Source organism: Triturus cristatus, chromosome 12 (assembly GCF_964204655.1).
Source record: "Triturus cristatus chromosome 12, aTriCri1.1, whole genome shotgun sequence".
NCBI classification, from domain to species: domain Eukaryota; kingdom Metazoa; phylum Chordata; class Amphibia; order Caudata; family Salamandridae; genus Triturus; species Triturus cristatus.
In genome coordinates this window covers 221,184,085-221,201,610 of record NC_140595.1, presented here as the reverse complement: position 1 = coordinate 221,201,610, position 17,526 = coordinate 221,184,085, and the positions used below count along the sequence as shown (strand labels likewise).

At 49.2% G+C, this 17,526-nt stretch overlaps 1 protein-coding gene across 1 annotated transcript in view; it reads left to right on the top strand.

Moving 5' to 3' along the window:
- Window positions 1-17,526, top strand: part of LOC146775745 (uncharacterized) — a 111,337-nt gene that overhangs the window by 57,734 nt on the left and 36,077 nt on the right. Inside the window, exon 4 of the mRNA XM_085637805.1 lies at window positions 9,513-9,674. Within this exon, the coding sequence (XP_085493931.1) occupies window positions 9,513-9,674 (162 nt within the window). The remainder of the gene's footprint in view (window positions 1-9,512; window positions 9,675-17,526) is intronic.

Genomic DNA, 17,526 nt, shown 5'->3' with positions numbered 1-17,526 from the left:
GGCCCCCCACCACAGCTGTAGCCTACCTGCAACCTCTCATCTCTAACACCTCGCTCAGGTCTAAGAGAAATAGGTCCATGCCAACTGGTGACAAGTGCACCCCATCTTTGTCAAAGTACCCCTTCACATTCTCTTTGATCATCTCATGTCTTATGAAACCTAGGCCCCTCTGGTCAGCAAACTTGCGCATTGCCCCATTGAGACGCCACCTGGAATGCTCTACTGCCTCCACTGATTTGGCCCCTCGCCACGTTCTGCGTGGAATCATCTCTGACCAAAGGACATCGCACTGCCCTACGCGCTTGCAGATCTCCCCTAGGTCCCTTTTCATGGCCTGCAGAAGAAGCCTTCTGCCCAGAGCAATGAGGTCATTCCCACCCAGGCGAATCACTAAGATTTGGGGGGGGGGGGACCCCTGTGCGACCAGTCTCTGCTCCAGCTTGTTCCGGAGCCCGCTCCATCTCATGCCAGGGAAACCCATCCACTCAAACTGTGTCTGTGGGAAGTGCCTCATCCAGTTCTGGTGCAACGCCCATTGTGCCACCCTGGAGATAAATGAATGCCCGATCACCCACACCGGTAGCCCTAGTAAAACAAGAGACACGGTTTACACTCCTGGTCATTTAATAACTTTGTAAAATACACGCAGAATAATCAATAACCACTACAAGTCACTGCACACAAAGAATTTTCAAGATACCTCACGGGCGAACGTATCGTTTATAGCAGTCTGACTCCCACCGCCCCACCTTCTTCACACTCGCAGGCTCCAAGCCTGCCATAAAAGCAGCAATGGCCGCCCAATCCTGAATGAATGGCTGGAGTATCTCTTCTCTGGCTGAGCCAAACCTGCCCTGGACAAGCTGGCCCTGATGATTTTTTCCATTTGATATCTGGTCAGGGGGGGGCCTGGTCCATATGCATCAGCAAATAGCCCGGGGCAGGGGGACGGCACACCAAGTATTCCTTAACCCAGTGGGCCGGGCAAAACCTAGGGTCCCCGAGGGGCCTGAGGACCACGTCAATCCAGTGCCCCGCTTGGTCGGTCTTTGACCTCCGGAGTCGGATTGACAGAGAGTCTGTGATGGACACATCTAAAATGCCTAAGGCATCCCCTTAACTGTCGGTCTTGGATCTGACCACCAGCTCACTAATTCAGAATGTGCCGAAAAAGGCCAAACATTAAGCAGCCGCGAAGAGGGTAGCCTCGTACTTGGAATAGGTAACCCCCTCCAGAGCGCCCAGCATACCCATAAGGATGTTGAAATCAATGGGGGCCCTATTGTCCAGAACCCTGGGCTCGTCCCTAGCTCACGCTTTGAGAGCGGCCCTTATGGTGAAAGAGTTCGTTGGGTCTATCCCCCCTTACAGCCTGGTGTCGTGGCTCACCGCCGCCAGATGGCTACCCACCCATGAGTGGCTTTTGCCCTGCTCCCTTGCCCACACCACAAATGCTCTGACTCTACCCTCGATTGGTGCAGCCGAAATACCCAGTGAATGAGCCACAGTCCTGAAGGTAGCCATGTGGGCACCATAACGCCTCCTGGTGCCTACGGCCAATGATCTCTGCCCCATGGTTCTCAGTCATTCGCCCACTGCAGGATCCTCCAAAGGTGCGCCGGCAATGGGGTCATCTGTTCTCTCGCCCGCGGCCAGGCCTCCCTGAAGCGGAGCCACTGAAAACGAGAAAGAGCATCAGCTGCCACATTTTTCACACCTTCAATGTGTCTTGCCCTGAATTCCACATTGGCGCGCAGGCAAATCCTAACTAGTTCCCTCAACAGGCATAGGACAAGGTGGCACCTGGCTGTCTGCCCATTGATGGCCTGGACTACCGCCATGTTGTCAGACCAGAATAGGACCTTTCTGTCCGACAGGGTTTCAGGCCAAAAGTGTAAAGCAATCACGATGGGAAACAGCTCAAGTACCGTGATGTTCTTGGTGATTTTGCGCCTGCGCCAGGCATTGGGCCATTCCTGGGCACACCAGTTCTCACCCAGGATTGCCCCAAAGCCCTCCCTACCCGAGGCATCCGTGAATAGGCAGAGCTCCTGACTGTCCACCCATGGTTTCCGCCATATCACCATTCCATTGAAATGGGAGAGGAAGTCGTCCCACATGGCGAGGTCATGCTTCAAACCTGTTCCTAGCTTGACCCAATGGTGCTTCTTTTTAACTCCTGCTGTAGCCCTTGGTAATCTCCGAGCAAAAACCCTCCCCATGGGGATGACCCTGGCTGCAAAGTTAAGTTTTCCTAAAAGGCATTGGATGTCACCCAGGGTAGCCTTGTCTTTCCCCAGCAAAATGTGAATCTCCTGACGCAGAGCCTGTACCTTGTCCACAGGGAGTCTGGACTCGCCCTTGACTGTGTCCAACCCAATGCCTAAAAATATCATGACTTGCGCCGGACCCTCAGTTTTGCCAGGTGCTAGCGGCACACCCAAGTGTTTTGCCAAGTCTTGGAAACACTGCAGTGCTCGGGCGCACTCCTGCATGTCAGCACCCCCGATGAACAAGAAGTCGTCAAGGTAGTGGGTCACTCCCTCTACCCCGTACTTGCTCATTAGGGCCCATTGAAGGAAGGAGCTGAAAGCCTCGAAGTACGCGCAAGACACTGAGCAGCCCATGGGCATGCACCTGTCATAGAAAACTTTGCCCTGCCACTTGAAGCCCAGGAGGTGTTGGCTCTCAGGGTGGACCGGCAGCAGTCTGAACGCCGACTTTATGTCTGATTTGGCCAACCACGCTCCCTTGCCTGCCCTCCTGATCATGTCTACCGCGAGGTCTAGGAAGCCGTAGGACACCGAACACCTCCCTTCCTCCTTCCAAAAATATACTGAGTCCCCCTCCGGGTACGACAAGTGCTGGATCAACCTGTAAGACCCAGGCTCTTTCTTTGGCACTACCCCTAGGGGGGAGATTACGAAATGCGGCAAGGGAGGGGTACTGAACGGGCCCTCCACCCTACCCAGAGCCACTTCCTTCTTTACTTTAGCCATAACTATCTCAGGGTGGTGCCTCACTGATTTGAGGTTCTCCGCATCCCTGCTCACTAGGGGGCCTAGGTATGGGATGCGAAAACCTTCCACAAAGCCTTCCGCAATGAGGGTGCCATCATTGCTGTTGGGGTACCCATGGATCAGGGGAAGGAGGTTGGCAATGCTAATGGGGGAGAGACCTTTGCCCGGGGTGGGACGGGCCGGGTCCAACTTGTGGGGCGCGAGGGGGCCTGTGTTACAGTTGGGAGGCAAAAAGGTACTGGGTGGTGTGGGAGGGACTTGGACAGGGCAGCGCTTACTTGTCCTGGCTTGCCGGTGGTTGGCCCAAGCTGTCTCGCTTGGAACAGGAGGAGGCAGGGCGGGGGGCCCCCACACTTACTGCAGGTGTGGGCGAACCTGCACGGTTTGCCCCATGAACAGGAGCCAGCGTTGAATAGCCTGCAGGTGCCGTTGGACTGTGATCTATAGCACGGCTTACGGCCCTCCCCCCGGCCCTCCCGAAAGGGTTTCCTTGTCTGTCCCTTACCTTCCTGCTTTGTCTCTTTGCTCTTGTCATTATTTGAGGTGCTTGGCTTAGCTGTCCCTTCCACTGTGCACTTACCCATATGCATGACCCAAAGCCTAACCTCTAGTTGGTCCCACTCTAATTCCGGGCAGATTGCCCTCTTTTTCCTAAAGTCACAGTCATACCGGTACCAGCCCATACCCCCACTATTTGCGGCCTCTTCCGTGATAATACTTGCATACTGAAATAGCCCTGGCCCTTGGTCCGGGAACCTTTCCATTATTACCGCCGCCAATATGGTGAAGGCTTGCCCCCATGTGTCAATGTTCTTTTCGGGCCAATTTTGAAAGCGCACTTTCTTATCGTCCTCCTTGGTGCCCATCTTCCTAGTGTCAACCCCCTCGGCCCCGTGCATGAGTTGGGTGAAGATGTCAATAAACTCCCTCCGCCAGATACCCTCTTTGGCAGCCAGGGGCACTTCCCACCCCAAAGAGCAGCGGCCGGATAATAGCAGTGCCGTAGTGACCAAGGGCTTAGGCACTACTGCGAGGGCTGACACTGCTGGTGGCATCGCCGGCGGGACCACCGTGGGTGAGTTGGGTGCGTTTACCGCTGTGGGTAAGGCTGGGTCAGATGTGGGATAGGTCGGCGGTGGGGGGACCCCCACAACTGTAGGCTGTCCTCCCATGGGCAAGGGGATTGCGAGCGCCAGTCCTCCCACCTGAGCCAAGGGTGCGCTGGATGGGCTGCCCGCCCCCCCCCCAAACTTGCGTGAACACTGCTGGTGCCGGGGCCCCCCCGGGGAGGGTGGGAACGACGGGCCGAGCACCAATGGGCGGTCTAGCCAGCGCTAAGCCCGCTCTGACCTCAGACATAAAGCTCCTCAAAGTGTCAGAGAGCTTACCGAGGTCTTCCGATGTAGCGAAAGCCGCCGGGGGAGGGCAGCTGGCAGGTGCGAGCGATGGTCCAGCTCCCAAAGCCGGGGACACCTGGAGGGGGGTGGCGGCCCGAGTGTGACCAGTGTCCCCCTCTCCCCTAGTTTGAGCGGTGTACAATCCTTAGAAAACGGCCGTTGTAAGCCAGCCCTGCCCTTCATGGCACTCCGGCGCCCCCAAGGGCCGGCAGGTTCGGCCACACCGCTTACACCCTGGGGCTGCTCTTCTGAACCTGTAGTACCACAGCGTCTGCCAGACGGAAAGGGGAGAACAAAACACCGCGGCATGGTCACCCACCGCTCGTCCATTGCGCCCCCGGGTGCTCGTGGGGGGAGTTTCAACCGGGGCTGTACTGCGCACTGTCCAAGCGGAAGTCTTCTACCCACCAGGTCCGCCCGCGCCTGCTCTGCGGATCGTGCTGCTGCAGCGCGCCCCCCCCCCCCGCACCTCTTAGCCTTCTTTGCTACAACCATTAAATAAGCACCCTCTCAATTGAATTAATTTGGTCGCCTTACGCAAGCGGGCCGTTTGTGCATGAGCGCAATTCGCCCCCCCAATCATAAGCAAACAGTGGGGTTGGGGGGGTATTGGGTGGGGTGGATGGGGGTTAATGCATTCAGTCCATTTGCGTGGAACAGGTCTGGCCGCCCCTTCACCTCCTGTGGCCCGCGATTGTTATGCGGAAACCGCCACCCTTGCCCAAGAAAACAGCATCCCCCCCCCCAATCCTATCGTGCGACTCCGCACAGCATGCATTTTTTTATTTTGTATATATATAGCGTGAGCTCGAATCGAATGTAGTGGCGCGCCTACCATGAGAGTCGTGCTTGCATCCCTTTCTAAAAAAGGGAAAATAAAGTAAAACCGGGGGGGGGGGGGTGAGATTCCCGCGCGGCTCGCCCCGCAAGATTTCTTCTTTTTTTTTTGCATATTTATATAGCGCGGGTCGAACCGCCGGTATTGTGAATGCCTACAACCTGGTATTCCCAGGCGGTCTCCCATCCAAGAACTAACCAGGCCCGACCGTGCTTAGCTTCCGAAGTCGGCGAGATCGGGCGCATCAGAGTGGCATCGCCCTGAGAAACGGAAGCTCCGAAGCGGAATAAATAAGTAAATAACTCGACAAGGAGCTGGGGGTGTGTTGTGATCTGACTCTGCTTCCGGCTGTCCTATCTCGACTGTGCACGGAGGCAGTCGGCCGTGCAGGGAGTGGGCGCGTAATCCTGCAGGACGGGTTCGTGCACTCTCTATGCTGGGGGCAGACGACACTCTTTTGACAGTGAGGACACGTGCCGCAGTGACGTTATTGCCAAAGATCCGGCGAAGCCCTGTTTTCTGTGCCTGCTGGTGACATGTAGGACCTAGCCCCCACGCTGGAGTGCAGCATGACCCTTCTCTGGAGCGCCGAAGGCCATGCGCTCTACTGGCTGCAGTACCTGATGCTCCTGCGTAAGTGAAAGTCTCACCGTGCTGCTGCTCAGCTGTCCAGTGTCCACTACCGCCAATGCCCCGCACATTTAAAACCGGGCGGTCTCGACCCGGAGGCACTGGAGCGCCAGCATGAGCACCGTGCCTGCAATAGTGTTCGAAATGGTGGAAGGGGGGGGGTGACCAGGAAAATGGGGGGATGCCCCCGCAAGGAATGATCCCCGCAACCCGCCACCGCAAGACTCCTTCCCTTGTTGCACCCTACAGATGGCGCGAACCATAAACGAAAGGCCCCCGCAGCGGCAACAAACCAGCCCGCGACCCTGCACTCCTATCCAGCGCGATCTCGATCCGAGAGGACCGGAGCGCGCAACATGAGCACAGATGGTGTCCCAACGCGCTGCTATGCTGGTCTACACTCGGTCCAGCTCCGTGTCCGGTTGGTGGGGGCTCTCTGCCCGCACTCCGGCTTTCACCCAACCGAGCCCGCGGCGCCCCTTTGCAGGCAGGCCCATTTTTTGGCCGCACAGCACCCGCCCCCGCCCCAGCTGCGAACTGCGTGCCTCACACCCCGCACCTAGCCGGCCGACACCGCACCAAGCCCGTGCCACCATGTCCCAGTCCGCCAGGCCAAAACAAGCCACCTAGGGCCACGTGCGAGGCTTGCGCCCCTTCCCCCGTCTGTGGCAATCCATGCCACAGGGCCCCGTACGACCTGGTACTGCCCAGGGACAGGGCCGGGGCGGGGGCGGGGTAGCAAGCGGAACTCACCGTTCTGAATGGAGACAAACGACGAAATGACGACGAGCGACCCTCCGGCGTGCGAGGAGGGATGCGGCGTGCGAGGCGAACAAGAGGTCGCCAGCATGGTGGGGGAAGGCTATATAGCCTTCCCCTTCGCCCAAAGGAGCCCCGGAAGTGACGCGAGGGGCGTCACTTCCGGGGCTCCTTTGGGCGAAGGGGGAGGCTATATAGCAGGAAAGAGGAGAGGGACACCAGCCGGAGTCCCTGCCCCCTGGAAGGGGGGGCGGGGAGGGGTGACCGGTGCCCAGGCGACACTAGGGCACCGACCGCTCTAGTAGCCCCCTGTGGGGTCCGCGGTCAGCGGCAGATTCACTGTCCGAGGCTGCTGTAGGTAATAAGAAAACAATGATTTAATATTGGTGTGATACAAAAGGTCACAAAACAAGGATTTGGACAATCATAGACTATGGAAATAATTTAATGCTGCTTCATCAAGCAGATGTTCAAGTGTCATTTGACCGAACTATAACCAAATTTCTCCTTGTGGGGTTCTTTTTCTAAGCTTATAGTGAATTTGAATTGCTTACAATCAGTCTCGTATTACATTTGCTACTGTATAGTATTCACCGATATCTCACCCAAAAGAGACAGTTTTGGCCACACTCTGAACAGCAAGAGGGAACAGTGCCCTTCACGCTACATGATATTTACTTATTCCTAATTCCCCACAGTTACATTTTCTCTTTAGGGATTCCACTTGCTAGGTTTATGTCTATCTGGCGATTAGCTTAATTTATTAATAAATATAGAGAAATCTTCTGCATTTTTGTCCCATTTACTAAAACAAGAATCTGTTATAGGGATTCCAATGTCATGGTTTTAGTTTTATTTAGATTTATGATTAGTTATTTTTCCCAATTGGAAATGTCCCTGGCAAATGATAGGCGCTGCCGTCTTATAAGGGTGTTATCAACTAAAACCTAATCCTCTGGGTATGCTAACATAGAGGAATGACTTCTGCTGCAGTATATGCAATATGGAGACCAAAATGTAGACTCTTTGTAAAGCATTTTCTTATCTGACATTTCTTTGTATGGGCTCTGCTTCCTCTAAAAAAGGGGCTCCTTCCTGCACATCCTAAGCGGTGTTTTCCTCTTCCTATGTGTGCATCAGAATGCAGGTGTTTTCCTCTTCCTATGTGTGAATCAGAATGCAGGTGTTTTCCTCTTCCTATGTGTGCATCAGAATGCAGGTGTTTTCCTCTTCCTATGTGTGAATCAGAATGCAGGTGTTTTCCTCTTCCTATGTGTGAATCAGAATGCAGGTGTTTTCCTCTTCCTATGTGTGCATCAGAATGCAGGTGTTTTCCTCTTCCTATGTGTGCATCAGAATGCAGCTGTTTTCCTCTTCCTATGTGTGAATCAGAATGCAGGTGTTTTCCTCTTCCTATGTGTGCATCAGAATGCAGCTGTTTTCCTCTTCCTATGTGTGCATCAGAATGCAGGTGTTTTCCTCTTCCTATGTGTGCATCAGAATGCAAGTGTTTTCCTCTTCCTATGTGTGCATCAGAATGCAGGTGTTTTCCTCTTCCTATGTGTGCATCAGAATGCAGGTGTTTTCCTCTTCCTATGTGTGCATCAGAATGCAGGTGTTTTCCTCTTCCTATGTGTGCATCAGAATGCAAGTGTTTTCCTCTTCCTATGTGTGCATCAGAATGCAGCTGTTTTCCTCTTCCTATGTGTGCATCAGAATGCAAGTGTTTTCCTCTTCCTATGTGTGCATCAGAATGCAGCTGTTTTCCTCTTCCTATGTGTGCATCAGAATGCAGGTGTTTTCCTCTTCCTATGTGTGCATCAGAATGCAGGTGTTTTCCTCTTCCTATGTGTGCATCAGAATGCAGGTGTTTTCCTCTTCCTATGTGTGCATCAGAATGCAGGTGTTTTCCTCTTCCTATGTGTGCATCAGAATGCAAGTATTTTCCTCTTCCTATGTGTGCATCAGAATGCAGCTGTTTTCCTCTTCCTATGTGTGCATCAGAATGCAAGTGTTTTCCTCTTCCTATGTGTGCATCAGAATGCAGCTGTTTTCCTCTTCCTATGTGTGCATCAGAATGCAGGTGTTTTCCTCTTCCTATGTGTGCATCAGAATGCAGGTGTTTTCCTCTTCCTATGTGTGCATCTGAATGCAAGTGTTTTCCTCTTCCTATGTGTGCATCAGAATGCAGCTGTTTTCCTCTTCCTATGTGTGCATCAGAATGCAGGTGTTTTCCTCTTCCTATGTGTGCATCAGAATGCAGGTGTTTTCCTCTTCCTATGTGTGCATCAGAATGCAGGTGTTTTCCTCTTCCTATGTGTGCATCAGAATGCAGGTGTTTTCCTCTTCCTATGTGTGCATCAGAATGCAGGTCACATAGACAGAGGAAAAAACAGGAGGAAATAAAGATTTTTCTCCACTTTACGCTTCACCTCGGGAGAGGTGCGGATTTGGCGCTTCTCCAGATCAACCTGCTTTTGTAAATTTGGGGCAGCATCAAATTCCGTGGGTGTTGCATGGGAAAACCCACAGCAACGCTCATGGAACGCCTCCCGGGCACAGAGTAAGGCGAGGCAGCAATTTCTTTTAATTTATAGACATGACCCAGAAACACATTACAAAATAAAACTCCATGAGTCTCCTGGTCCATTCGCCAACATAAATCACTTTATGTTACTAAACACTATTCAAACAACAGAAATCCGCTCTCTGCAATCATTGTATTTATTTCAACATTGTCATTGTCAAAGCTAAAGAACTGAAAGGAATGGTCGCCTAATACAGTTTTCCCTCAGAAATGCCTCAGCGCTGCTTGTTCTAGCATGTTTGTGTTCCAAATTACAGTTTATATGATTTCTGTCTTTTCAGGCATTTCTACAACTCTTAAAGAAGGCTGCGAAGGACAACGCCCAGGCTGGTATGAGCTGCAGCAAAGCAGCCGTGATCAACATGTCTACAAGATTGTCATCAATCGCTGCGTGTCAAGAACAATTCGATCATGTTCCTGTTGTCTCCTATCGTTGTAGCAAGGTAAGGCAAGCAAGTTCAATTCAATGCACAGATTTACAGCGCCTGTTTCATTGTCACTATATATCTTTGTCTGTGATGTAACCCGTTTTCTCTGCTGCCTTTCCACAAGGTTCTCTGGAGTGTCAGCATTTCCATTTGGAATGTTCCACTGGCTCCACGTTAAACCACGTATGGCTTTGGGGGCTCTTTTATTTTATTTGGATTTCTTTTCTAAATTTTCCATTGAGGCCTCGAAAGGTCTTAGGTGTCTAGCTAGCAGGACACAATTGCCATTTGGAGGTGGGCACTTGAGTAATGGAACAGCTGGAGCTCAAGGGAGAGAGGGGCGTTGCCCTACCATCATTGGGGGACTACAAGTTGCCCCTGAGATATCAGCCCAGGCGGGGTTTTTCCCCAGCTCCAATGACTTTCTTCCCCACGGATTCCCTCACACCACCCAGCAACAGTTCCCCTCACTTCTCCATAAACACTCTTTCACATTAATTTCTTTTTTTTATAGCATTACTCTTATCAGTGTAGGGTGTCAGATGACTTTACATCACACACACACACACACACGCGCACGCTCGCTTGCACGCACACACACACAGACATTATACAGACAATGAATCATATGTGTGTAAATCAATCTATAGGAAATGTTACATAAGTCAATGATTAATACAAGGTTTAGGACTCACATGTCATCCATACTAGTAGGCAGTATATTTTTTGAGTGATTGGTTCTCTCCCCTAAAGATGGTTTGATTGGCAAACCCTTAATTGGCATATTTAATTTACCTATAATTCCCTGGTAAAGTGCAGCACATGGCAGGGCCTGTAATTTAAATGCTACTAGTTTCCCTGCAGCACTGATTGTGCCACTCACTTAAGTAGCCTGTTAAACATCTCTCAGGCCTTTCACTGCAGAGCCTGTGTGTGTGCAGTTTACATTGCCATATCGAATTGGCATTTAGCACCCCTTGTCAAGCCGTAAACTCCCCTTTTATTACATATACGTCACCCCTAAGGTGGGCCCTATGTAGCCAATAGAGCAGTGTGCTGTTTAATTAAAAGGTAGGACATGTACTTTTAAGTTTTACATGTCCTGGTAGTGGAAAGACTCCCAAATTTGTATTTCAGTGCTATGAGGTTTACCCCTCCTATTGGTTAGCATTTGCGATTCCCTGTTACATCTGATAAGCTGTAACTCCTAGTTAGAAGGATGTAGAGCTGTCATGTCTAGTGCCTGTGGATTTGTAATGATACATCCTCTTTAGTGGTAAAGTGAAATTTATCATTACAATTTTAAAAATGCCACTTTTAGAAACATGGTTATTTTTATTTGCTCTTAGACCTGTGTGCCTGTCTCTAATAAACGTCTGGGGTGGGTGACAGCTGGGCTTTGTGTATTCCTTCTTGACATCCAAACACAAAGGGAGCTTATGTGTGACTTGATTCACATCCTGATGGGTCATCCTGGGAAGGATGGGTGGGAGGAGCTGGACACAGCTTACACTTGCACCTGAATAGGCTCTGTCCTGTTGCCATACAAAGGACTGCTTTGCACCCTGTAGTGAGTCTGGAGCCGGGGCAGGAAAGGAGGACATCTGTGCACTTCAAAGTCCTTTGTGGAAGTATGCCCCACTTCAAAGGCACCACTGTGTATAAGAACTGGACTTCTGGCCCAACCACTTCAGTACACTGCTGAACCTGTGGATACTCTGCCAGGAAGACCGAATGCTGTGCTGCTGAAAAACTGCCACTCTGCTGGACTGCTGCTAGGAAGAACTGCTTTCTTGCTGTGCTGACCTACTGCCTGCTTCCCTCCTTGCCTGGGAGAGAGGAACTGGACCCACATCACTTGAACCCAGAACCAGAGTGATTCCAAGGGTGTGCTGGCTTGCCTCCTAATTGAAGTCTCAGAGACATAAAACACTTCTAAGTCACTTGCCTCAGCACTAGGACTTTGTCATCTGTGAGTCTGCCCTGCCAAGTGGTGTCAATCCAGTCCTGGGCCCTTGGAAGTGGGTTTAAAGTGCCGCTCCAGCAGAATCCACGCATTGTCGTTGATGTAAGGGACTCGGAACGGCGCATCTCCTCCACTGCGGACGCATCCACGCATTTGCAGGGATCAACTCTAATGCATCGCTGACTGCCCGGCGCATCAACTTCATCCTCAGTGCATTATCACTGTTGCCCAACTTGGATCTGACGCATCATCTACCTGAGTGGATTGATGATGACTCATTACCTCCCCTGCACCCTCGCCTTTGACGATGACGCACTTAAGGTACTTTGCAATGGGCCAAAGCTAGTCCTCGTATCTGACCCGTGCTCCTAAGTTGTTGGCCTGAACATTTGGATTTGACCCGTTCCAGCTCGATCAGATAGCCCAGATTGGTGCTCATTGCTTTTAAGCACTATATTTCAGTTAATTCTTTAAAAATCACACCTTGTGTTCTTAGTTTTTGGATTTTTGTTGTTTTGATCTTGTTTTGTTCATTCGATTGTGGTACCTTTTTGTGTGGTGTTTTCACGGTTTTACTGTTTGAATTGTTGCACCAATACTTTACAGATTGCCGCTTAAGTTAAGCCTGACTGCTCTGTACCAAGCTACCTACGGTGAGCACAGGTTAATTTAAGGTGTAAACAACAACACAGTCCCCAGCATATGCTAGAATTACAATTCACATAAACGTAAATGCCAAAGTAGACAATCAATGAATCCTCTTTAATTCTTCTTTTCTTTAATTCTTTATTTCATTGTATTAATTTTTTAGCCAACATCAGTATATATTAAAACGTCCTGTGTATTATAATGATATATCAAGTCTTTAAAATCAGTCCCGAAACGGCTGTTTAGCGAGTACGCTGTAACTATCTTGAGGGCCTCTCCACAAATTAGGCCGTGGCCCAGCACTGCCCCCAATACGGGGATGTATATCTTTAATCACATCATGGGATAGGGAAGCTGTCCCTCCCACTGTCTCCGTCTACGAGTTCTCCGTTTCGGGACTGATTTTAAAGACTTGATGTATCATTATAATACACAGGACGTTTTGATATCTACTGATGACCAGCTGAAACCACTTTGATGATCTACTGATAATACATGGACAAAGATTAATTTTTGGTTATCGTTCGGGACGGAATTATCACCGAATGAGAAGTGTTAAAAATAGAAGATTGAGCCTTGAAGAAGTCGCGGGACAGTGTGCCCATCAGGCGACAAAACACATGTTGGCTAAGAAATTAATACAACAAAATAAAGAATTAAAGAAAAGAAGAATAAAAGAAGATAAATTGATTGTCTACTTTGGTATTTATGTTTATGTGGATTGTAAATATAGTGTGTGCTGGGGACTGTGTTGTTGTTTTGTTGGCCAAGGCCACATCATAGGGAGAAAGGTGTCTCTCTCTACCCTTCAGCACCGTTGTTAATACTAGGCTTTGGGCTTATCAGCTTGTCAGTTCCCTATTTAAGCACCACCCACCCGCAATTAAACATTTAATTTAAGGTGTGTTTTGACTTACCCTGACTAGGATTATGGTTCCTGCTTGGACAGGGTGCATACTTCTGCCAACCAGAAACCCATTTTTTCCCAAACTGCAACTAACATAAGCGTCTCTGTGACAAAAGCAGCGCCCCACTGAGCTATCCACATAAAAATACATTTCTGTGATCTGCATGGTACACGCTCTTTGCAGGAGGCAAACAACCCTTTACTATACTTTATTAAAACTGCCACTAGACAAAGCTAGATCTCTCTCTAGCTGGGACAGTAAACACCAGTTATCTTGATGTTTTCTTTGTTGTTTTCTTTCTTGCCTGAAGACTGCAGGACACACAGTTAACTCTACTGCAGGTGCCTTTAAACCCATAAGGTGTTTCTAAACACAGCAGACCCCCCACCGGGCTCAGCGTCCGGTGCAGCTGCACCAGTCGCACTGCCCCAAAGCCGGTCCTGAGGTCAGCAGAGCTCCATTGCAGCAGTGGGCCAGGGGTGGAGCAGTACTGATAAGTACAAGTCAAGAATGAGGGTAGCGACATTAGTGAGGGTTCAGCTTCCTCCACTCTCACCCGCTGCTGGCTGCATTCTGACTTTTGGTTTCTTTCATGCTTGAGAAATGTTGAAAAGCAAGCACGTCGTCTTGTTTGCTAAGGAAGAACTCTTCATTTTTCGTCAGTTCAGCCGAAGAGTTTGGTGTTGAGGCCAGACGAGCTCTGGAGAGGCTCAGCATTGCGAGGTGCACTTGCTGGTATTGGACCAATATTCTGATGATGGTGATGAAGGAGCAGGTACCAGTGCTGCAGTGCCAGTGGAGCTCTGTTCCTTCTCTGCGAGCCGCAGCTTGGCAAGGTGCTTGCTGAACTCCGATGCAGAGGTCACCACCGCCCTTCCTTCACCTCTCTTTAAACCTTAGGTATTCATGCTTTATTTTTTGCAGGCTGGCAGGCATTTATTGGGTCGGAATGTCTACCTAGGTATCCTGTTCGGGATGTCGGAATCCTACTGGCCTCTCACCATGAACACTTTCAGTGTGCTGGTGCCATGTACAGAGTAACACAATTAAAACTAAAATAACTATGCTGGAAAACAATAGCTGTGAGTCTAATTAAGACTGCTGAGCTATGGCCAAGTTTTTTGCACATGGGGCAGAAATTTCAACTTAAATGTATTTCTGAAGCTGCTAAGGTGTCTACATCTGAGCATTAATGTGTTTGGCGGAGAGTGAAATGTAGACCACACGCTCTTAACTTGAACAATTTATGGTACGATTTTTCTGCTTCTCTTTAATTGCTAAGACTGCAGTTGTACCAGCATGTCCAGGCTTGAGTCTGCAAGTCTGGTCAAGCTTGAGTTGGACAAGTAGAGCTGTGTGTGGATCTGTGATTTAAGTTATTTCATGCCACATGGCTTGCATGTGATACAGGGGAGTAATGAGCCGTATTCCTACTTTGCAATCCCTGCTCTATGTGTGTCTGGAGTGTATGTAGGTGTATAGCCAAGAATCCCCCATTGGATGCTCAAAACCCCATTACCTGGCGAGAAAGAATGTAGGAGCCCGTCCTGGTCACAAACTGGACACCCTTCACGGAGATGTCAGGCAGCTCTTGGTGAAGTCTTAGCATGCAGAGACGTTCGATGTCAGCAGAAATGTCTCCTCTGCCTAACCATCGAAAATGCATATTTATTTATAATGAAAAGCATCCTTGCAATGTAATCGCAGATTAGCATTGTCATGGATATGTAGATAGCCCTGTCGCCCTGTGGATGAAGGTAGAACAGCATTTGTACAGCGTGCGTAAAGGCCTTGTAGTCAGTGTTCGAGGCATTATGATAATGTTGCGCAAAATGTATAAGCAAAGCGGTTACAGAGAAACTTATCCAACGTTGTCCCACACGCAAATATGTGCTAAAGGTTATCTAAGAAAATGTTACTGTGCAGAGCGAGGGCAATGTAAGGAATTGTGCAGTGTTTCTACATGGGCCTAGCTCGGGCACATAACACTCTCGGGAATATTTACATGTCCCTATCGCCACAGGAACCTCACTTTTTATGATGTTCCTGTGGCGATAAACCCTTTGCCTTATTTAGAAGGCAGCATTAAGCCACTTAACGCGGCTTAACGCCACCTTGTAAACAAGGCCCTTTACATGCTACATGTAGCATGAAATGGGCGTACAATGGGTGTTGTGGTGGGTTTTCTGCCTCAACACCCATTGATTTTGACGCTGCCCCCTATTTACAAGGGTGGCGTAAATGAGAGGCAGCGCCAAAATTAAGACCAGGGAAAACGTGGACTTAACATGGCGGAAAGAGGAAAAATGCTGGATTTCTCCTAGTTTTTGCTGTTTCTCTGTGTGCTGCAATGTGCAGCACACAGAGAAACAGCAAATCGCCATGAATGATTGTTTATTTGCAGGAAGGTGACCCTTTCTGCACATAAACAATAATTGAAAAACGGACGATGTTCAACTTCTATGTGTGCTGCATTCAAGTTACAAATCACCATTTTGGACTATTTATGCGAAGCAATGGGCACCTTCCTGCACATAAACAACCATTCCCCCCAATGCAGACATCCTTGCACTACGGTGCAAGGGTGCCTGCGTTGGTGCTAGGCAGCTAGATGTAGTGCCAGCGCTAGGGGAAACTCAGGGGTGTGCGCTCATTCTTGTGAATATGGCGCATCTCTGCGTTTTTCAGAATGGCGGAGTGTGACGTTAGCAATGTTTGCTTAATGCCATTCTTCGCCAGTCCCTTGTGAAAATGCCCCTCTGACCTCTTAGTGAATTGTTTGAGTACTAACCTTTTCAAGCTAAGAATGTCTATATCTTTGCAATACATTTTGAGTGGCTGCATTAGAAAAGTCACCTGTCCTGGCTTTCAGATTGCTAAAAATAAAATCTTCATTGGATATAGTTAATATGTTTTGAGCAATGGCAAAGAGGTCAAAGAAGAAAGCATTAAGATGTATTTTGGGATGATGGCAGGTATAGCACAGGAAAAGAAGGTTGGCGGCTTGGGTATACCCTCAATGGGAAGATATTCCACTGAGTTCTCTGATGGGCTGCGTATTTCTTTGATAGAGATTGAGTTGGGTTTGACCACAGCAACACTCCCCTGCTGTGTGCCTTATTCTAACTTAGGTCGTTTTAGTTATTTCGGAGGAGATGATCTATTTCAGGTGCCAAAGAGTCAGTGAATCGGCCAAGTAGGAGCTAAAATATGTTTATTAAAATATATCTGATATTAAAGAATAGGTGCACAGAGGCTAGTGTTGGAATAGAAAATTAGTAAGGAACATTATTGGAAGTGATTGGGATCAGAGTAGATAGTGCACTCTGGGCTATTACTGGGGTGGTGTAATGGAAAGTAGTAAGGGGCATATTTACAAGCTGGCGATAAAATATTATCGCCGCTTTTGCGGCCGTTTTCGGCCGAAAAGCGGCGATAATTGTATCGCCTAATTACCAAGGCCACGCTAACGCGTGAAACCTTGCTTTAGCGTCAGGATTCCTAACGCCCAGATTTGCATCTCTAATGAGATGCATAGTGGGCGTTCCTGACCTAACATGACAGGAGAAATGTCGCTAAGCGACATTTCTCCTATCATCAAGCCCCACGCTATGAAGCATAGCGTCAGGAAAAGTAGCGATAACCCCTGTTATCGCTACTTTCCTTACGCCTGCTTCAGGACTGACTTAGCCATGATATCCTATGGAAGGTGGATATCATGGCTACGTTTTTGAGTCCCTATCAGCAAGCGAACACCACACTACTTGAGATTATCGCTGGGTTTCCAGCGATAATCTCACGTTAGGCAGTTAGCGTGAGGATTTTTATCGCTGAGGAGATAAGCGTTGCTAATAGCACGCTATCTCAGTGATAAAAATCCACGTTACCCGGCGATAATTATCCTCACACTAAGAGCGCTGAGCTATAAATATCGCTGGTTGTTGCTGATATGCCCCTAAATGAGTTTGCAGTGCGGTATTGGTGTATAGGAGAGATCAGGAGGGGGTTTGGTCATTTGAGCAGCTATCAAGAGCCAGTCATCAGACTCGCCTTCCTGATCTGTGAAGTAATAAGGAAGCTGAGTTTAAAACAGGGAACAGACTAGAGTAATATGGGAGGCAGATAACACAAGAATTTAACAGCAGGACAATCTGGCCGTTGGGTTTTAGAAGGGCAATTAAAACATGGGGAACAGCCACAGTGATCGTAGAACAAGAACAATATTTTCAGAAGCTTCCAAGATCTGAACTGCAGCCACTATAGCTCTCAAACTTGGTTGCTCAGCTGCAACTGCATAAAGCAATAATGAATACATAAATGAATAATATCTTTAGCCAATTATTAT